At 44.4% G+C, this 17341-nt stretch overlaps 1 protein-coding gene across 3 annotated transcripts in view; it reads right to left on the minus strand.

The window, feature by feature from the left end:
• The window catches only part of EFCC1 (EF-hand and coiled-coil domain containing 1), a 90587-nt gene that overhangs the window by 20176 nt on the left and 53070 nt on the right, over positions 1 to 17341 (minus strand). For all 3 annotated transcript variants that reach the window (XR_012647049.1, XM_075006233.1, XM_075006232.1), the window contains exons 4-5: positions 10476 to 10611; positions 8761 to 8857 (exon numbers count right to left, since the gene is read on the minus strand). Coding sequence is in view for 2 of the 3 variants with exons in the window: in XM_075006233.1 (XP_074862334.1) it covers positions 8761 to 8857; positions 10476 to 10611 (233 nt within the window). In the remaining variant the exon portion in view is untranslated. The remainder of the gene's footprint in view (positions 1 to 8760; positions 8858 to 10475; positions 10612 to 17341) is intronic.

The following is a 17341-nucleotide window of genomic DNA, read 5'->3' on the forward strand; positions in this document are numbered from 1 at the left end:
TTGATTATCTTTTTCTGATTTGTCCTCCTTGCTTACTGGTTTTGGTTCTCTGTGTCTTAAATATTGAGTCTGTTCTGGTCTGGCTATGGTCTGAAGAAGTGGGTCTGTCCCACAAAAGCTCACCTAATAAACTATTTTACTAGTCTTTAAAGTGCTACTTGACTGCTTTTTTGTTTTGATAGTGCATAGGCTACGTCTACACATGCCCCAAACTTTGAAATGGCCACGCAAATGGCCATTTCGAAGTTTACTAATGAAGCGCTGAATATGCTTTTCGGCGCTTCATTAGTAAACTTCGAAATGGCCATTTGCGTGGCCATTTTGAGGTTTGGGGCACGCGTAGACACGGCCTTAGACTAGCATGACTTCCTCTCCTTATTATTCCAAGAGGTTTACAAGAAAAATTGTCTAAGTTATCTACTCTTTCATGTATTTTCTTATGAGTGAAAAGTTCACTTAGTTTCACTGCTGTAAAGAAATAGGACTTGTGCCTGCCGTCAGCTGGATCACTGGGTTGTACGTTGTAGCCTTGTCCCACCTCTTGCCTGTCAGATGCTACACTCTCCTTGGCATAAGACCTGTGTCTTCCTTGCTGGTTGGAAAATGCTATGATGCTAATATTAACTAAACAATAGTAACCAGCTCTGTGAAAATCTCTCTCACTCTCTGAGAGAGAGAGAGAGAGAGAGAGAGGGACTGATCATTAACTAACTCGATAATACACTCATCCCTCGTTCAACGAGTACTTCACTTACAAGTACTCACTTAAACGAGGGACACATTTACTTACCTTAGTTCATTCTATGAGTGAACTCCCCCCAGCAAATACAAGTCTAATCCCCTCCCTGTGGCTCCAACCTGCCATAGTCTGACCCCCTTGTCAGCCCTGCAGCCCCTACCCGTGGCAGCCTGACCCCCCCCCAACCCCCGCTGGCTCTGCAGCAGCCTGACCCCCCTGCTGGCCCCGCGGCAGCCTGACCCCCTGCCAGCCCGGCAGAGCCGACTTGTGGCAGCCTGACCCGCTCCCCTGTCGCCGGCCCCACAGCAGCCTGACCCCCGCACCTCCGCCAGCCCCATGGCAGCCTGACCCCCTCCCCAGCTGCTGGCCCCGCGGCAGCCTGACCCCCACACATCCCCCAGCCCCATGGCAGCCTGACCCCCTCCCCAGCCGCTGGCCCTGCAGACTGGTCCCACGGCAGTCTGACCCCTGTGCCAGTCCCACGACCCCAACCTGTGGCAGCCTTAACACGCACCCCCCACCAGCCCCACACACTGGCCCTGCAGCAGCCTGACCCTGCCTCCCCTTCCTGCCAGCCTGGTAGACCTAACCCGCCACAGCCTGACACTGCCCCGCCTCCCCCCAGCCAGACCACACACCCAGCCTTCAGCAGCCTGAAACCCCCACCTATCCCACCGACCCAACTGGCCACCAGGTTTTAACCCTCCCTTCCACTCATGGCCCTAAACTGCCCCCAGACTTTAAACTCCTTCCCCACCAACCCAAGGTTCACTTACCTTCCAAAAGCAGCGCCACATGCCGCCACTCCTTTGCCGAGCTGTAGGAACCAATCAGAGACTTTTACGTGTGTTCTAATGAGAATTTAGTGTCCCTCTTACGAGTTTTGCCCTCCGAGCACAAAGTTGGGACCCAATTGTGCTCACAGAGCGAGGGATGAGTGTATCTTAGAATGGCGGCAGGGAAAGAAACAGAAGAGCACTGGTATCCCCATTTTCCAGATGTGAAAAATTAAATGAGGTGAAACGATTTGTAAAACTCCAGCTAGCAAATCTTTGTGAGAGGCAGAATGAGAATTCAGGTGTTCCTAGCACTTAGCCCATGGTCATTCCACACTCAAATTCTGCCTCTCAGAGCTCCGGTTAGCTCCGCCTTGTTTGCATCATGGAAGTGCCACACGGAGTGGGCCGTTAGTGGTACTTGCTCACCAGAGACTTAGGACTGGTGGAGGAGAGTGGTATCCATCAGGAGTAGCTATTAAAGGGAGCCCCAATGAGTGCTTAGCTTCAATATGAATTTCTGACTTTCATGAGCTCTAAACTCCTTCAATTAATTAAATCAAACTAAATCGTTCATTACAAGGCACAGGCAGAGCATGCAACCTTCTGTGCTTAACTTGACCTGCTGTTCATAAACAGGGAAGAACTAGTAGAAGAAATAGAAGTGGGTGGCAACCTGGGCTGCAGCAACCACAAGATGGTAGGTTTCAGGATCCTGACAAAAGAAGAAGGGTGAGCAGTAAATCACAGACCCTTGATTTCAAAAGAGCAGACTTAGAATCCCTGAGAGAATGGATGAGCAGTATCCCGTGGGAAATGAAGATGAAGGGGAAAAGAATACAAGAGAACTGGCAGTATTTTAAAGAAGTCTTACTGAAGGCACAGGAACAAACCATCTTGCTGCATAGTAAGAAATGCAAATATGGGAGGCAATTAGATTGGCTTAACAGAGAAATCCTTGGTCAGCTTAAACTCAAAAAGGATGCATACAAGGAATGGAAATATGGACAGTTGACTAAGGAGGAGTATAAATATATAGCTGGAGAATGCCAGACAGTAATCAGAAAGCGAAAGCGTAATTGGAACTGCAGCTGGCAAGGGATATGAAGGGTAACAAGAAGGGTTTCTACAGCCATGTTAACAATCCGAGGGTTATCAGGGAAGGTGTTGGGCCATTACTGGACGAAAGCGGTAACCTAGTGATAGATGATGAAAGAGGAGCTGAAGTACTCAATGCTTTTTTGCCTCAGGGTTCACGAACAAGGACAGCTCCTACACTATGGTGTAGTGCGATACAGGAAGGTGGAGGGCAGCCGTTGGTGGGGAAGGAACGAGTTAAGAGCTATCTAGAAAAACTAGATGTACACAAATCCCTGGGTCTGGATTTAATGTACCCAGTGATACTGAGGGAATTGGCAGATATCATTGCTGAGCCTTTGGCCATTATCTTTGAAGACTCCTGGAGACTGGGAGAGATGCCAGATGACTGGAAAAAGGCAAATGGAGAGCCCATCTTTAAAAAAGAAAAGAAGGACAATCCAGGGAACTATAGACCAGTCAGCCTTACCTCAATCCCTGGGAAAATAATGGAAGGGATCCTCAAGGAATCCATTTTGGAGCACTTGGAAGAGGGGAAAAGTGATCAAGAGTAGTCAATATGGATTCACCAAGGGCAACTCATGCCTGACCAATATGGTTAGCTTCACAGCCTCTGTGGACATGTGGAAGTCAGTGGATGTGATATACCTTGACTTCAGTAAATCTGTTGATATAGTCTCCCACAACATTGTTGCCCAGAAGCCAAGGAAGTATGGATTGGATCCATGCGCTATAAGATGGATAGAAAGCTGGCCTGATGGTTGGGCACAACGGGTAGTGCTCAATGGCTCATTATCTGGATAGCAGTTGATTTCAAACGGGGTGCCCCAAGGCTCAGTTCTGGGGCCAGTGTTGTTCAATATCTCTATTAAAGACCTGGATGAGAGACTGGATTGGAGACAACACCAACCTAGGGTGGGAGGTAAATTTGTTGGAGGGTAGAGATAGAATCCAGAGCGACTTGGATAAATTGGAGGATTGGGCCAAAAGAAATCTGATATGGTTCAACAAGGAGAAGTGTAGAGTCCTGCACTTGGGATGGAAGAATCCCAAGCATTGTTATTGGCTGGGGACTGACTTGCTAAGAGCAGTACAGTGGAAAGGCAGCAGGGGTTATGGTGGATGAAAGGCTAGATATGAATAAAGAGTATGCCATTGTAGCCAGGAAGGCTAATGGCATATTAGGATGCATTGTGAGGAGCACCGCAAGCAGACATAGAGAAGTGGTTGTTCCCCTCTGTTCAGCACTGGTGAGGCCACATCTGGAATGTTGTGTCCAGTTTTGGGCCGCTCAGTATAAAAAGGATGTGGATGTGCTGGAGCAGGTTCAGCAGAGGGCAACAAAAATGATTAAGGGGCTGGAGCACATGACCTATGAGGAGCGGCTGAGTGATGTGGGCTTATTTTGTTTAGAGAAGAGAAGACTGAGAGGTGATTTAATAGCAGCCTTCAACTTCCTGAAAGGATGCTCTAAAGAGGATGGAGAGAAACTGTTCTCAGTGGTAACAGATAGCAGAACAAGGAGCAATGGTCTGAAGTTACAGAGGAAGAGGAGTAGGTTGGGTATTACGAAAGGCTACATCACTAGGAGGGTGGTAAAGCACTGGAATGCGTTACCTTCGCGGGTGGTGGATTCTCCATCCCTACAGGTTTTTAAGTCCTGGCTTGACAAGGTCCTGGCTGGAATGGCTAAGTTGGGGTTGATCCTGCTTGAAGCAGGGGCTGGACTAGATGACCTCCTCAGGTCCCTTTCAGCTCTATGATTCTATGATTTGAAACATTATTTTTCTTTGCAATGATTTGCTGCAAAGAGAATTCAAATATATTTATTCTTAACTGTGTTTACAAGGAAAATTCTGTGGGATAATTTCATGTTTGCTGGATCTTTTTGTTGTCATCTTTAGTGCAGTTTTAGCAGAGGTCCTTGTGAAAGAAAGATATAGCAGAGTAACTCTAGGCTTTGAACCAAACAGCCACTGCCTAGATTTTATTTGGCAGAAAATATTATCTGAATCAACATGTACTAGTTGGACAGGACTTCATTCTTCCCTGCAATTTCCAAGCACAAATGTGGTCAGAGAGCAGAAATGAGATAATCCTTGATCCATACAGAACCCTTCTAGAAGGTCACTTCATTCCGTGACACAACCAAAAAATATGTCTTAACTGACACGATGCAGCATCAGATGAAAACTAACTGCTGCCATTAGCCAGACGTGACCTTTACTTTATGAACACTTCCTGCTCCTCCAACTTAATAGAACCGTGTGCAGTTCATGTCCTCTGCCAAAGTGACTTGATAATTCCTCAGTGAACACCCATTTCACAGGCACTAAGCTAATAAATTGAGTTGTTTGTGCATGTCCCTGACCTCATCACCACCAATGGGGAGCAGTTGGGCAAATGTTCTCTGAGATTATGGGGAGAGAATTTTCTGTTGTGAATTAGTTTTATTGATTTTTTCAGCTAGCAGAGCTCCTCCTTTCCTCTGCTGCACTTAACCATTACAGACAGAGGCATGCAAATCTGCGGGTATCTGCTTCATATCCACAGATATCCATGGATCATTTTTGCAGATTGAATAAATATACAAACTTTAGTGTTTGTGCAGAGCTCTAATTACAGCCATGCAAACACAGGAAAACAGAGCTGTATTTTCACCCCACATCAGTACAATGAAAGTACAACATATAAATGAAAGAGGTGTAAAAAGCCCTTATCTGCTTCATCAAATCACTGCTCTTTCCTGAAGTTTTCTGGGATGTTTCCTGACTATTCTAGCCCCTCTACCTCTCTTTTCCTTTAACACCCTCACAATGTCTTAGGCAGCAAGTACTTCTTTCACACACTGGTATCAAAAGGCTTATATAAAGTCTGAGTAGCTCATCAGTCCTCAGCTATTCTGAATGTAAGTGTAACAGTTCTCTGCATCGAGAGCGAATCAGAATCCAGTCTGCCAGTTTGAAGAGTTTTTTATTTTTTTTTCAGAGCATCTTATGGTTAGCCATTCTGGGGGAAAACCATGCATGAACTTGTATGTCCTTGGCTGCACACTGCCGCAAGGCAGCAGGCCACATGCTGTTCACCTTCAGTCACAAAACAAGCACTTCTAGTAAAAAGCTTTTCTCTTCGGTTTCCATTCTGCTTTAATGCTGCCCACCCAGCATTCAGCTAGCCAGTGTCAGAACCATGTGCTTTAGTTTTTACAGACAGCACGCAGATGTTACTCTGCTCAGAGCATCACTGGATATTTCTGCTGTTGCCGCCTTGTCCTAGCTTCACCTACTTCACAGTCTGTTCTAATTATACTAAGTTTCCACACCGGCTTTCCCTCTTGATGCTCTATTGCCTGCTACCGTGAAACAGATGCTAGTTTGCCTTCATCCACAGTCTGTTTTGTTTACATCTAAGATGCCTGTAATTGCATTTGGTGCCATACTGGTCTTCCAGCTGTTGAAGATAGTAGCTCAATGTAGGCTGAGGAAGTTCTCCAAGATAGTTTGCATCACATAAGCTGCCTACGTCTATTATTTTCTCTTAGTCCAGTTTTTAAAAACTAGCTAATGATACTGATGATGGAAGTATAGCTTGTTCCTTAACATAGGTACGGAGGCAAGATAATCAGTTTTTAAGACTCTGTTATAGACTTTCTGGTTGATTGTAGGCATGTCACTTAATCTGTATCTCATCTGTGAAATGGGGATAATACTTCCTTATCTCCTGGGGGAATCGTGAAGGAAAATTCATTACACCTTACTAGATGTTCACGTACTAACGTGATGAGTCTGACAGAAAACATAAACACAGAAGTAGAGATTGATAAATACGTTGTCTGGCTTCCCCAATATGCCCCTAAAAGTGACTGCTTGTTTGCAGTGGTATCCCTATTAAACCAGGAAATGTATTTCATTTGGTGAGGAGAGAGAGGGTGTTAAGAGTTTTCCTGCACAGTTTTTGTGGATTTAAAAATTCAAGTGAGTCTTCACTTTTCTGACACTGATTTTTTGAAACTTTCCAGGTCACCATCTTTCATTGCTACAAAGCTCTTTGCAAGTAGTATCAGCAAGCTAACCAACAAGCTACAAATTATGTCTTCATGCCAGTGATATAAACAAAATGAATTGCAAATAATCTAATGGCCTGTAATTAAAAGGGCAAATTGAGTCACAAATACTGATTTTTTTTTTTTTTACAAAAAAATTGTGATTATACAACCAAGAGTGTGTGTGTGCAGGTGGGTTGTGTGAATTTTAGGAAAAGCTGATGTTTTTATTTTGGAATTCTAGTCTAAAAACAGATAATTTATAATGGATCTTTTCTGAGCAAGATGCATAGAAATCATATCCATCAGCAGAGGCTACAAAGCAGGCAACAGGACATTTCTAGCTAGGGAAAAGGAAGATAAATATATTTTAAGGCAAGGAAATACATGGAAGGCAAGGAAAAGAAGTCAACATGGCCACCATCAGTAAGCACAGAGTGAATGTAGCTTTTTATGTGGTTGGTGTTTAAGCAGTAAAGAAGGAAAGCTTAACCTGGGTAATATTAGTGGGATACATTGCCACTGAATATACTGTCAGTACTGTGGGTACTATCCCCAGAACACTGTATCAGATGCAAGTATGTCTTCCTTTCCTTTTCCACAATTTTATCCTTCAGCATACTCCCTCATATCATTTCACTGTGGCCGTGTCTACATTAGCAAGTTATTTCAGAAAATCAGGCCCATTTTTGAAAGAACATGTGGGGTATTCACACACGAAATGTACACATTCGATCTGAAATCGAAAGAATGCGTCTCTGCTTCTGGCAGCCCACTTGTGCTTCCGGATCAGGAAAAGTGCCTCCTTTTCAAAGCTTCTTTAAAAAAAAAAAGCATGTGTAGACACTTCCACGGGCCCTTTTTTCAAAAAAGCAGTCTTTTTAGCTCTGGATTTTTCAATCCCTGGCTTGTTTTTTCAAAAGAGGGGGGGCTGTGTGGATGCTCTCTATCTTTTGATCCACTTTTTTGTGTGTAGGCACACTCATTCAAAAGAAGATCATCTTTCAAAAACAAATGCATCTTGTATCTTTTGAAATATTGCTGTAGTGTAGACATGGCCTGTGTGTGCAGAAGGGAGAGGGAGAGAGGGGGCAGGTCTACACAGCTATTATTTCAAAACAACTATCCTAACGTGTACACAACACAACCACTATTTTGACATAATCTCAAAATAGTGGTTGGCTTATTTCAAAATGTAATTCTATGAGGAATAGCACCTATTTTGAAATAGCTATTTAAGCCAAGGTCTAAAGCTTATTTTGAAATAAGCCATAATGGCTGTGTCTACATTACCCCCCACTTTTGGAAGAGATATGTTAATGCTCCAGATTGGAAATGCTAATGAGGTGCTGATATGAATATGCAACACCTCATTTGCATAATTGTACCCACCCAGAGCATCGAAAGTGCTGCTTTCTAATTGAAAACTAGCTGTGTAGACCGGGTTGCTTTGAAAGGAAACATCGATTTTTGAAAGCACCCTTCCTCCCAATTTTTTTATGATGTTAATCTATTTCTGGCATAAAAACACATGAATTGCCACCACCAAGAGAGAAAAAGAAAGGTAGTATTACACACTACTTTTTTGCTACTCTGTTGCGCAGATGAGTACCTGGGCTCTGTTCAGTACTCATTTCTTTTAAATGTGTTTGCCAGGCAAAGACTGGAGGCATTGCACAGCTGAGTAGCTGAGGTTTTGATAGCCTATATGAAGCCTTTCACCTCTGAGGCACCACAGAGAAACACTTTTTTTCTGCACCTACTCTCTGCACTGTTTGCCAGAACTCTCAGTCCAGTGTCTTTTCCAGCTATTAAAGCCACATGCATTTCTTGCAGAATTTTAAATATTGTTCTTTTAATACAGCCTATGTCACACAGTAGAGTCCTTCAGATCTGTGGAAGTCATGCTATAGTCATACTGGAAGGGCTATTGCCATGGAAAGCTAGGGTGTGCCCTCACTTGTGAAGTGCTGCCATTGTGATGAGGCAGCAGCAAGCTTGCAAATTGACTGTAATTATATGTAAATCCAAAGCATAATTATTTAAAATATTTATTAAAAGAATCCTGTGTGTACATAAAATAATGTAAACCTTGCTATTATTACCTCCTTCGTGTTCATTTCCAGTTTTTTCTCTTTGTGTCCTTTCATCTCAATCGGTTCAGTTAACTTGGTGATTCTTTCTTCTGGCTCCACATTGGTGCTTTCAAAATAAGACAGCAGTTTCTTCACCATTTTATCATCACATCCATGTTTCATTAAGAAAGATTAGTGAAAGATCAGGGTGCTTAAGAGTTATGGCTGGAGTCCTGGGCTGTGTCTACACGTGCCCCAAACTTCGAAATGGCCATGCAAATGGCCATTTTGAAGTTTACTAATGAAGCGCTGAAATGCATATTCAGCGCTTCATTAGCATGCGGGCGGCAGCGGCGCTTCGAAATTGACGAGCCTTGCCGCCGCGCGGCGCGTCCAGACGGGGCTCCTTTTCGAAAGCACGCCACCTTCTTCGAAGTCCCCTTATTCCGGGAATAAGGGGACTTCGAAGTAGGTGGCGTCCTTTCGAAAAGGAGCCCCGTCTGGACGCGCCGCGCGGCGGCAAGGCTCGTCAATTTCGAAGCGCCGCTGCCGCCCGCATGCTAATGAAGCGCTGAATATGCATTTCAGCGCTTCATTAGTAAACTTCGAAATGGCCATTTGCATGGCCATTTCGAAGTTTGGGGCACGTGTAGACGTAGCCCTGCTGTTCTCCTGGCATAACAGTGTCTAGGGCAGTGGTTCCCGACCTTTTCAGTAACATGAGACATTTCAATGTGACAACCAATGTCATGGGACACCCCCTTTTTTTCAGCTGAATTGATTGCTCATGAACATTTCCCCTCTGTACCAGCCTGTTGGAGTCAGGACACAGCATTTAAATTGCATCCAAGGTCCCACCTTTCCTCACTCCCCTGCTTGCCACAGCAGGGAGCAGTCAGCTTTGCCACTTGAGCCCCAGATAGCATGGGGTTGCAAATTTTCCCCTGCTCTGGCTCAGCAAAGTGACACAGAGATGGGAAATTGATGAAATTTCATGGCACACTTGGACAGTTCACACGGCAAACCAGTGTGTCGCAGCACACTGAAAACCACTGATCTAGGGCATGAATTCAAACTTGCCTTTAACCTACAAGGTTCTTTATGATTTGGGTCCTGACTATGTTGGTTTCCCATCTCCTCTTAGTTGTCAGTTGACATCAGCTGAGGTGCTTGAACTAAGCTTCTGTGTTTGTATAGCTGCATAGTGACTGCCAACAGGCCGGAATGTCAACTCACCCATGTCTCCACTGGAAGGATTATGCTGGAAAGGATCTTCTCCAGACAGCAGGGGGAGAAGGGGCAATTTCTAATCAATATAAATGGTTTATGCAATGTGTATTACATCTTTATTGTAAGTGCAGTTGAAGATGGAACTTAGCTATGGTGATTCATGTGACATTGGGTATAGGTGTTGAGAAGGATTTTCCTACAGCATGTGGACATTGGGCTTTCTTTTTACTTGGAGTAAAAGTTCAGGCACATGTACATACCTTCCCCACTTCCACGCACAAACACCTCACTTTTATTTCTGACTCCTGTTAGCATCAGGTGGGTATATCAAGCACAGCTTGTCTCCTGTGCCAGCAGTGGACAGGCATAGAGGCATTGCTGTCCCTTTTTGTTTTTATCTTCTGTGAAATAGTCTTACTGAAGTTACAATATTTCTGAAATCTTTTAAATCATGCAACACAGTTGAATGCAGTGAGGGTAACAAATGGCAAAATGCTAAGCTGCATGAAACATACCCACTTCCACAGCAGGGGACCCTCTCCATAAGGTTCTTCACTTCAGCCACCTGGGATTGCTGATCCCCTGTCCACTTCTCCTCCTCTTCATCTGAGGCTGCCTGGCCCTCCACAGAGCGGAACATCTGCTCATCCACTGGGGAAAAGAACAGCCACTTAGCTTGATCTAAAGCATGGTCATGCTTATTACCTTCTGGATACTTGAGTCTCAACACCTCTTACTTAAGTCAGAGTGAATCACTTTAACATCCAAAATGCTTAAAAGGGAAATGACATATTTACATAACAGCACAGAAATATGTCCTGATCGTTTAGCAGCATTGAGATCAAATCAGTGGTTCTAAGATTTGATCCACTGCAAACCATATTTAGTAGGTGGCATCAATGAGCATTCTGAGCATTAATCCCTGAATTCACATCAGTTTAAATCCATATTGGAGAGGCAACGTGGATAAGGTTATATCTTTTTTTGTCAGGAGAAATATAACAGACAATCTTTTGAGCTATATAGCTGAAAGCTTATTCTGTCATTAACAGAAGTTGGTATAATAAAAGATATGACTTCACCTACCTTGTTCCACAAAGTTAAAGGCTGGAGTTATTTTCTTCATAAATATAAAATTATTAAAACTTAATATTCTAATACTGTGCATGTGAAATTCACATTTAGTTTTAGCTTGCTTAGGTACTTTTTATCTTAGTGTTTTTAGTAAAGAAGGGGTCAACAGCCTTTGGCATGCAACCCATCAGGTTAATCCACTGGTGGGCAACAAGACAGTTTGTTTCCATTGAGCGTCTACAGGCAGACAGCCCCACTACCCCAGCAGGTCCCAGGTTTGCTGTTCTTGCCCAGTGGGAGGCAATGGGCTGCTGGCCAAAAGTTGGCATTCCCTGGTGTGAGGTATTAGCTTTGTGCGCACACATGACTGAGTGATAGTGCCTTCTAGAGGAAGGCATGAAAAGAAAATAAGACACCTGCACCTTCAACCAGTGAACTGCTGGAGCTCAGGTGGCAGAGGCTTGTGTCCTACTTAGTGACATCTGTGTCAGATGTGCCAGAGAGAGTGGGAGATTTATATAATTGTTTGCAGACTTGATTTTCATTTGCCATTTGCACTCAGTTTTTGTCTGCAAACTGGCAGTGTGCTATAGGCTGCTGCCTGTGTTCATCACAATAGACTGTACAATGTTCACAGTGCCCAGGAAATAAGATTCAGCCACTTTCAAGATACAGATCACTCCTCTCAAATGAAAGAACAATTATCCATTAGCTGGCACTACTAGTAGGCAGTGTTCCCTGTAAGCAGTGCACCTACGCGACCACTCAGAAGAAATTCAAATCATAGAATCATAGGGCCGTAAGGGACCTCAGGAGGTTATCTAGTTCAGGCCTGCTTCAAGCAGAATCAACCCCAACTAACAGCAATGAAGGGTCCTGTGGCACCTTATAGACTAACAGAAAAATTTTGAGCATGAGCTTTCGTGAGCACAGACTCACTTCATCAGATGCTGTGCTCACGAAAGCTCATGCTCAAAACTCTTCTGTTAGTCTATAAGGTGCCACAGGACCCTTTGTTGCTGTTACAGATCCAGACTAACACGGCTACCCCTCCGATACTTAACCCCAACTAAGACATCCCAGTCAGGACCTTGTCAAGCTGGGACTTAAAAACCTCTAGGGATGGAGAATCCACCACCTCTCCAAGCAATGCATTCCAGTGCTTCACCACCCTCCTGGTTTTTCCTAATATCCAAGTTACTCCTCTTCTTTTGTAACTTCACACCATTGTTTTGCCATCTGTCACCACTGAGAACAGTTTCTCTCCATCCTCTTTTTAGAGCATCCCTTCACGAAGTTGATGGCTACTAATAAATCACCCCTTAGTCTTCTCTTCTGTAAACTAAATAGGCCCAAATCGCTCATAGGTCTTGTGCTCCAGCCCCTTAATCATTTTGTTGCCCACTGCTGAACCTGCTCCAGTACATCCACATCCTTTTTATACTGAGGGGCCCAAAACTGGACACAATATTCCAGATGTGGCCTCACCAGTGCCAAATAGAGGGGAACAACTACTTCTCTAGATCTGCTCAAAATGCTCCTCCTAATGCATGCTAATATGCCGTTAGCCTTCCTGGCTACAATGGCACACTGTTTACTCATATCTAGCCTTTCATCCACAATAACCACTAGGTCCCCTTCTGCTGTACTGCTGCTTAGCCAGTCGGCCCCCAGCCTATAACAATGCTTGGGATTCTTCCATCCCAAGTGCAGGACTCGAAACTTCTCTTTCTTGAACCATATCACATTTCTTTTGGCCCAATCCTCCAATTTATCCAGGTCACTCTGGATCCTATCTTTACCATCCAATGAATCTACTGCTCCCCCTAGCTTAATGTCATCTACAAACTTGCTGAGGGTGCAATCCAGTCCCTTATCCAGGTCATTAATAAAGATGTTCAACAACACCAGCCCCAGAACCGAGCCTTGCAGCACTGTGCTTGAAACCAACTGCCATCCAGATAATGGGCCACTGACCACTACCTGTTGGGCCTGATGGTCAAGCCAGCTTTCTATCCATCTTACAGTGCATGGATCCAATCCATACTTCCTCAGCTGATGGGCAAGAATGTTGTGGGAGGCTGCATCAACAGCTTTGCTAAAGTCAAGGTACATCATATCCACTGACTTTACCAGGTCCACAGAGCTAGTTACCTCATCATAGAAGTTAATCAGATTGGTCAGGCATGACTTCCCCTTGGTGAATCCATGTTGACTACTCTTGATCACTTTTCCCCTCTTCCAAGTGCTCCAAAATGGATTCCTTGAGGATCTCCTCCATTATTTTCCCAGGGATTGAGGTAAGGCTGACCGGTCTGTAGTTCCCTGGATTGTCCTTCTTTTCTTTTTTAAAGATGGGCACTACATTTGCATATTTCCAGTCGTTCGGGATCTCTCCCAATCTCCAAGAGTCTTCAAAGATAATGGCCAAAGGATCAGCAATGATGTCTGCCAATTCCCTCAGTATTATTGGGTGCATTAAATCCAGACCCATGGATTTGTGTACATCTAGTTTTTCTAGATAGCTCTTAACTCGTTCCTTCCCCACCAACGGCTGCCCTCCACCTTCCCATATCGCATGTGTCTAGCACCATAGTGTAGGAGCTGTCCTTGTCGGTGAACCCTGAGGCAAAAAAGCATTGAGTACTTCAGCTCTCCTTTCATGGCCTGTCACTAGGTTACCTCTTTCATCTAGTAATGGCCCAACACCTTCCCTGATAACCCTCGGATTGTTAACATGGCTGTAGAAACCCTTCCTGTTACCCTTCACATCCCTTGCCAGCTGCAGTTCCAATTACGCTTTCGCTTTCTGATTACTGTCTGGCATTCTCCAGCTATATATTTATACTCCTCCTTAGTCAACTGTCCATATTTCCATTTCTTGTATGCATCCTTTTTGAGTTTAAGCTGACCAAGGATTTCCCTGTTAAACCAATCTAATTGCCTCCCATATTTGCATTTCTTACTATGCAGCAGGATGGTTTGTTCCTGTGCCTTCAGTAAGACTTCTTTAAAATACTGCCAGTTCTCTTGAACTCTTTTCCCCTTCATCTTCATTTCCCCTGGGATTCTGCCCATCAGTTCTCTCAGGGAGTCGAAGTGTTCTCTTCTGAAATCAAGGGTCTGTGATTTACTGCTCACCTTTCTTTCTTTTGTCAGGATCCTGAAATCTACCATCTCATAGTTGCTGCAGCCCAGTTTGCCACCCACTTCTATTTCTCCTAGTAGTTCTTCCCTGTTTGTGGGCAGCAGGTCAAGTTGTGCATGGCCCCTGGTTGGTTCCTTCGGCACTTGTACCAAGAAGCTATCACCAACATTCTCCAAAAACTTCCTGGATTATCTGTATGCTGCTGTATTGGTCTCCCAACAAATGTCCAGATGATTAATGTCTCCCATGAGAACCAGGGCCTGTGATTTGGAAGCTTCTCTGAGTTTTCTGAAGATTTGCTGTGCTGTTGCAGCTGGGTTTCTATCAGAGGGTAGCACAATTTATCTGTATCTTCAAAACCAACAAGAAGTCCTGTGGCGCCTTATAGATGAAGCGGGTCTATGCCCACGAAAGCTTATGCTCCAAAATATGTTAGTCTATATGGTGCCACAGGACTAGCTAGGTTTGTGTTACTGCTGGTGGATCATATTCACATATGCCTTGGTATGAAGAAAAAAATTTATTCTGCACCTGGATGTAAACAGCTGTACATGGATGGAAAGATCAGTGGCACGGCTTGTTATACAGTCTGTTTACAGCAGGGTTGGGGAATCGCTGGCCCACTGTCCAGATCCAGCCCACAACTTGTCTGGATCTGGACCATGAGGCCCAGGGCTCCCTTCCATAACATCTGGCCTGCGGCAGTGTAGAAGGTTTGGAGCCCGAAGCTTCACGGGCTTGACCAGGCAAGCCGGGCCACGTCCAGGCCATGGGCTCTACCGGGGGACAGGAAGCAGCTCCAGACAATACCACCGCTTGCTGCTCTTCCCCAGATGGTGGAAGGGTCTGGAGGCAGGGTGAGGCCACAGCACCAGCAGCCTCGGCACAACTGCCTGAAGGCTACATACCACTGCTCTGATTGGCCAGAATTCTGGCCAGTCAGAACAGTGGAGGGCAGTGCCTGGGAGAGGTGGGGGAGGGGGAAGGCACAGAGCTATTTGCATCTGGGTGTGAGTAGATAAGTGTTCTCTCAATGCCCAGATCTCACGCCCCTCAACTGCTCCTGTACCCCCTCCCATGCCCTTCCTGTGCCCTCCCACCTATGCCCTGTGGCTGACCCCTCCCAGACCCCTCACCCCCGCAACCTTATACCTCCCTTCCAGACCCTGCACTACACACCCTCCCACTCACCTAGACCCAACCCCCAGCCTACTTCTGCACCTCTTTCCCACTCTATACGCTGTCCAGTCCAGATCCCCCACCGACAGCCCACTCCTGCATCCTCCCTCCCACCAGACCCCATAACTCTGGCCCAACTACAGTTGGGGCCACACCAGTGAGGGTTTTTTTGTTTTTTTTTTGTTTCTCACTCGTATGGCCCCTGTTTGTCTATGGGCCAGTGACCTCCAACCTGAAAAGAGTTCCACCCACCTGCTGCCAATATGGGATGAGGCAATTGTAAACATTTGTATAGGCTTGATGTATTGTATTCTGCCCATGACAGGGCAGTGGGTTGCACAGATGCCAGTCCATTCCTCTTACCTGGCTACAAGATTAAATGATGGGATACCAGCTCCTGTGACAGGTGTATTTTCTATAATTAAAACAGGTAACCTGATTTCTACTTACTGTACTTTAAAAAAAAATACTGGACAGAGGCATTCTAATACAATTTGTCTTCAAATGGAGTACAATTAACCTAATTGATGGGTTATCGCAATTAAGGGCTCAGCTGCTGATTAGGAATAAATGTTGGTTCCCTGCAGTATTACAGAGTCTGTAGATTTGTATTGCAACCCTCAATGCTCGGCAAGTGAACTTCATAGACCTGTTTTTCCTACACAACTCTTCACACTGGCAGTTCCAAGAATTCCTTTCAGGTTTTCAATTTGTGACACATTGCTAGTACCCATTTTTGCATAATCACTCAGGCTGTGGCCACATTTGGCCAACTGAATATTCACCGCCTCATTAGCATTAGGACGCTTCTGACCGTGGTACTTTAAAAGCGGTGCTTTCGAATGCTCGCGGCTCGGCAAAGCTACATGGGGGTCCTTTTTGAAAAGACCCTGCACCTTTCGAAATCCCCTTATTCCCTTCCACTGACAGGAATAAGGAGATTTCAAAAGGTGCGGGGTCCTGTCAAAAATGACCCCTGTATAGCTGTGCCATGCCGTGAGTGTTTGAAAGCGGCACTTTCAAAGCGCTGTGGCTGGAAGCGTCCTAATGCTAATGAGGCGCTGAATATTCAATTCAGCATTTCATTAGTAATCTTCAAAATGGCCATTTGCGTGGCCATTTCGAAGTTTTGGCCAAGTGTGGCCACAGCCTAGATGTATCTTGCTAATGGAGTTAACAGAAAAGCGATTGGGATAGCAGAATTGTTGATAAGCCACTGACAATACAGAACAATGTCAGCTCCTCTAAGATTTCCAGACTTTCATGTTTGTTTTTCAAGTGTGTTTGGAGGGGGGACACAAACTTTCAAGCAGCCCTAGTGCCTGAAGATTTGAACCCTATTTCTTCCACATGGGGAAATGCAACTTTCACAAAATGATCATCTCCACTTACACATCTACTATTGTTGTCACAACAGAATGGTGTAGATTTTTTCATGGTTATTAGGAATGAAAAAGAGCTATAAGTGACATCGCATCCTTGGAATCCCAAATAGCCATAAAATTGCATAAAATAAATATTCTCAAGCTTTTTAAATCTAATTCTCTAATCACATGTTATTCAGCCACAGTTACAAATACTCTTCTGCAATAAGAAATTAAAATTCATAAAAGACTTTTGTATATCCACAATGCATGAAATCATTTTACCTGCCAACTCCAGAGCTTTGTGAAACTAATTTTGTTTGTTGGACTTTTCAGTTTCATTCAGAGTGATCTTTGTCACTCCCTGCACATCCAAATTATTCTTTACTGAATAAAATGCATATTTTAACATTATAAAGGTATGAAAACATAATTTTTGTATAGTTCTTGACAGTAAAGCCATGTAAGCTTCAAATGCCCCAGGTGCCCTTTAGGGAAGGTTTCAAAATTCATTAGAATTTATGCCTTTATTAAAAATCTTTAAGGCAAATATAAATTTGTCCTCTGAGAATCTGACGCTTTGGGGAGGAAATAGCATAATAAGGACTTTCTCTAC

Source organism: Carettochelys insculpta, chromosome 11 (assembly GCF_033958435.1).
Source record: "Carettochelys insculpta isolate YL-2023 chromosome 11, ASM3395843v1, whole genome shotgun sequence".
NCBI lineage: Eukaryota > Metazoa > Chordata > Testudines > Carettochelyidae > Carettochelys > Carettochelys insculpta.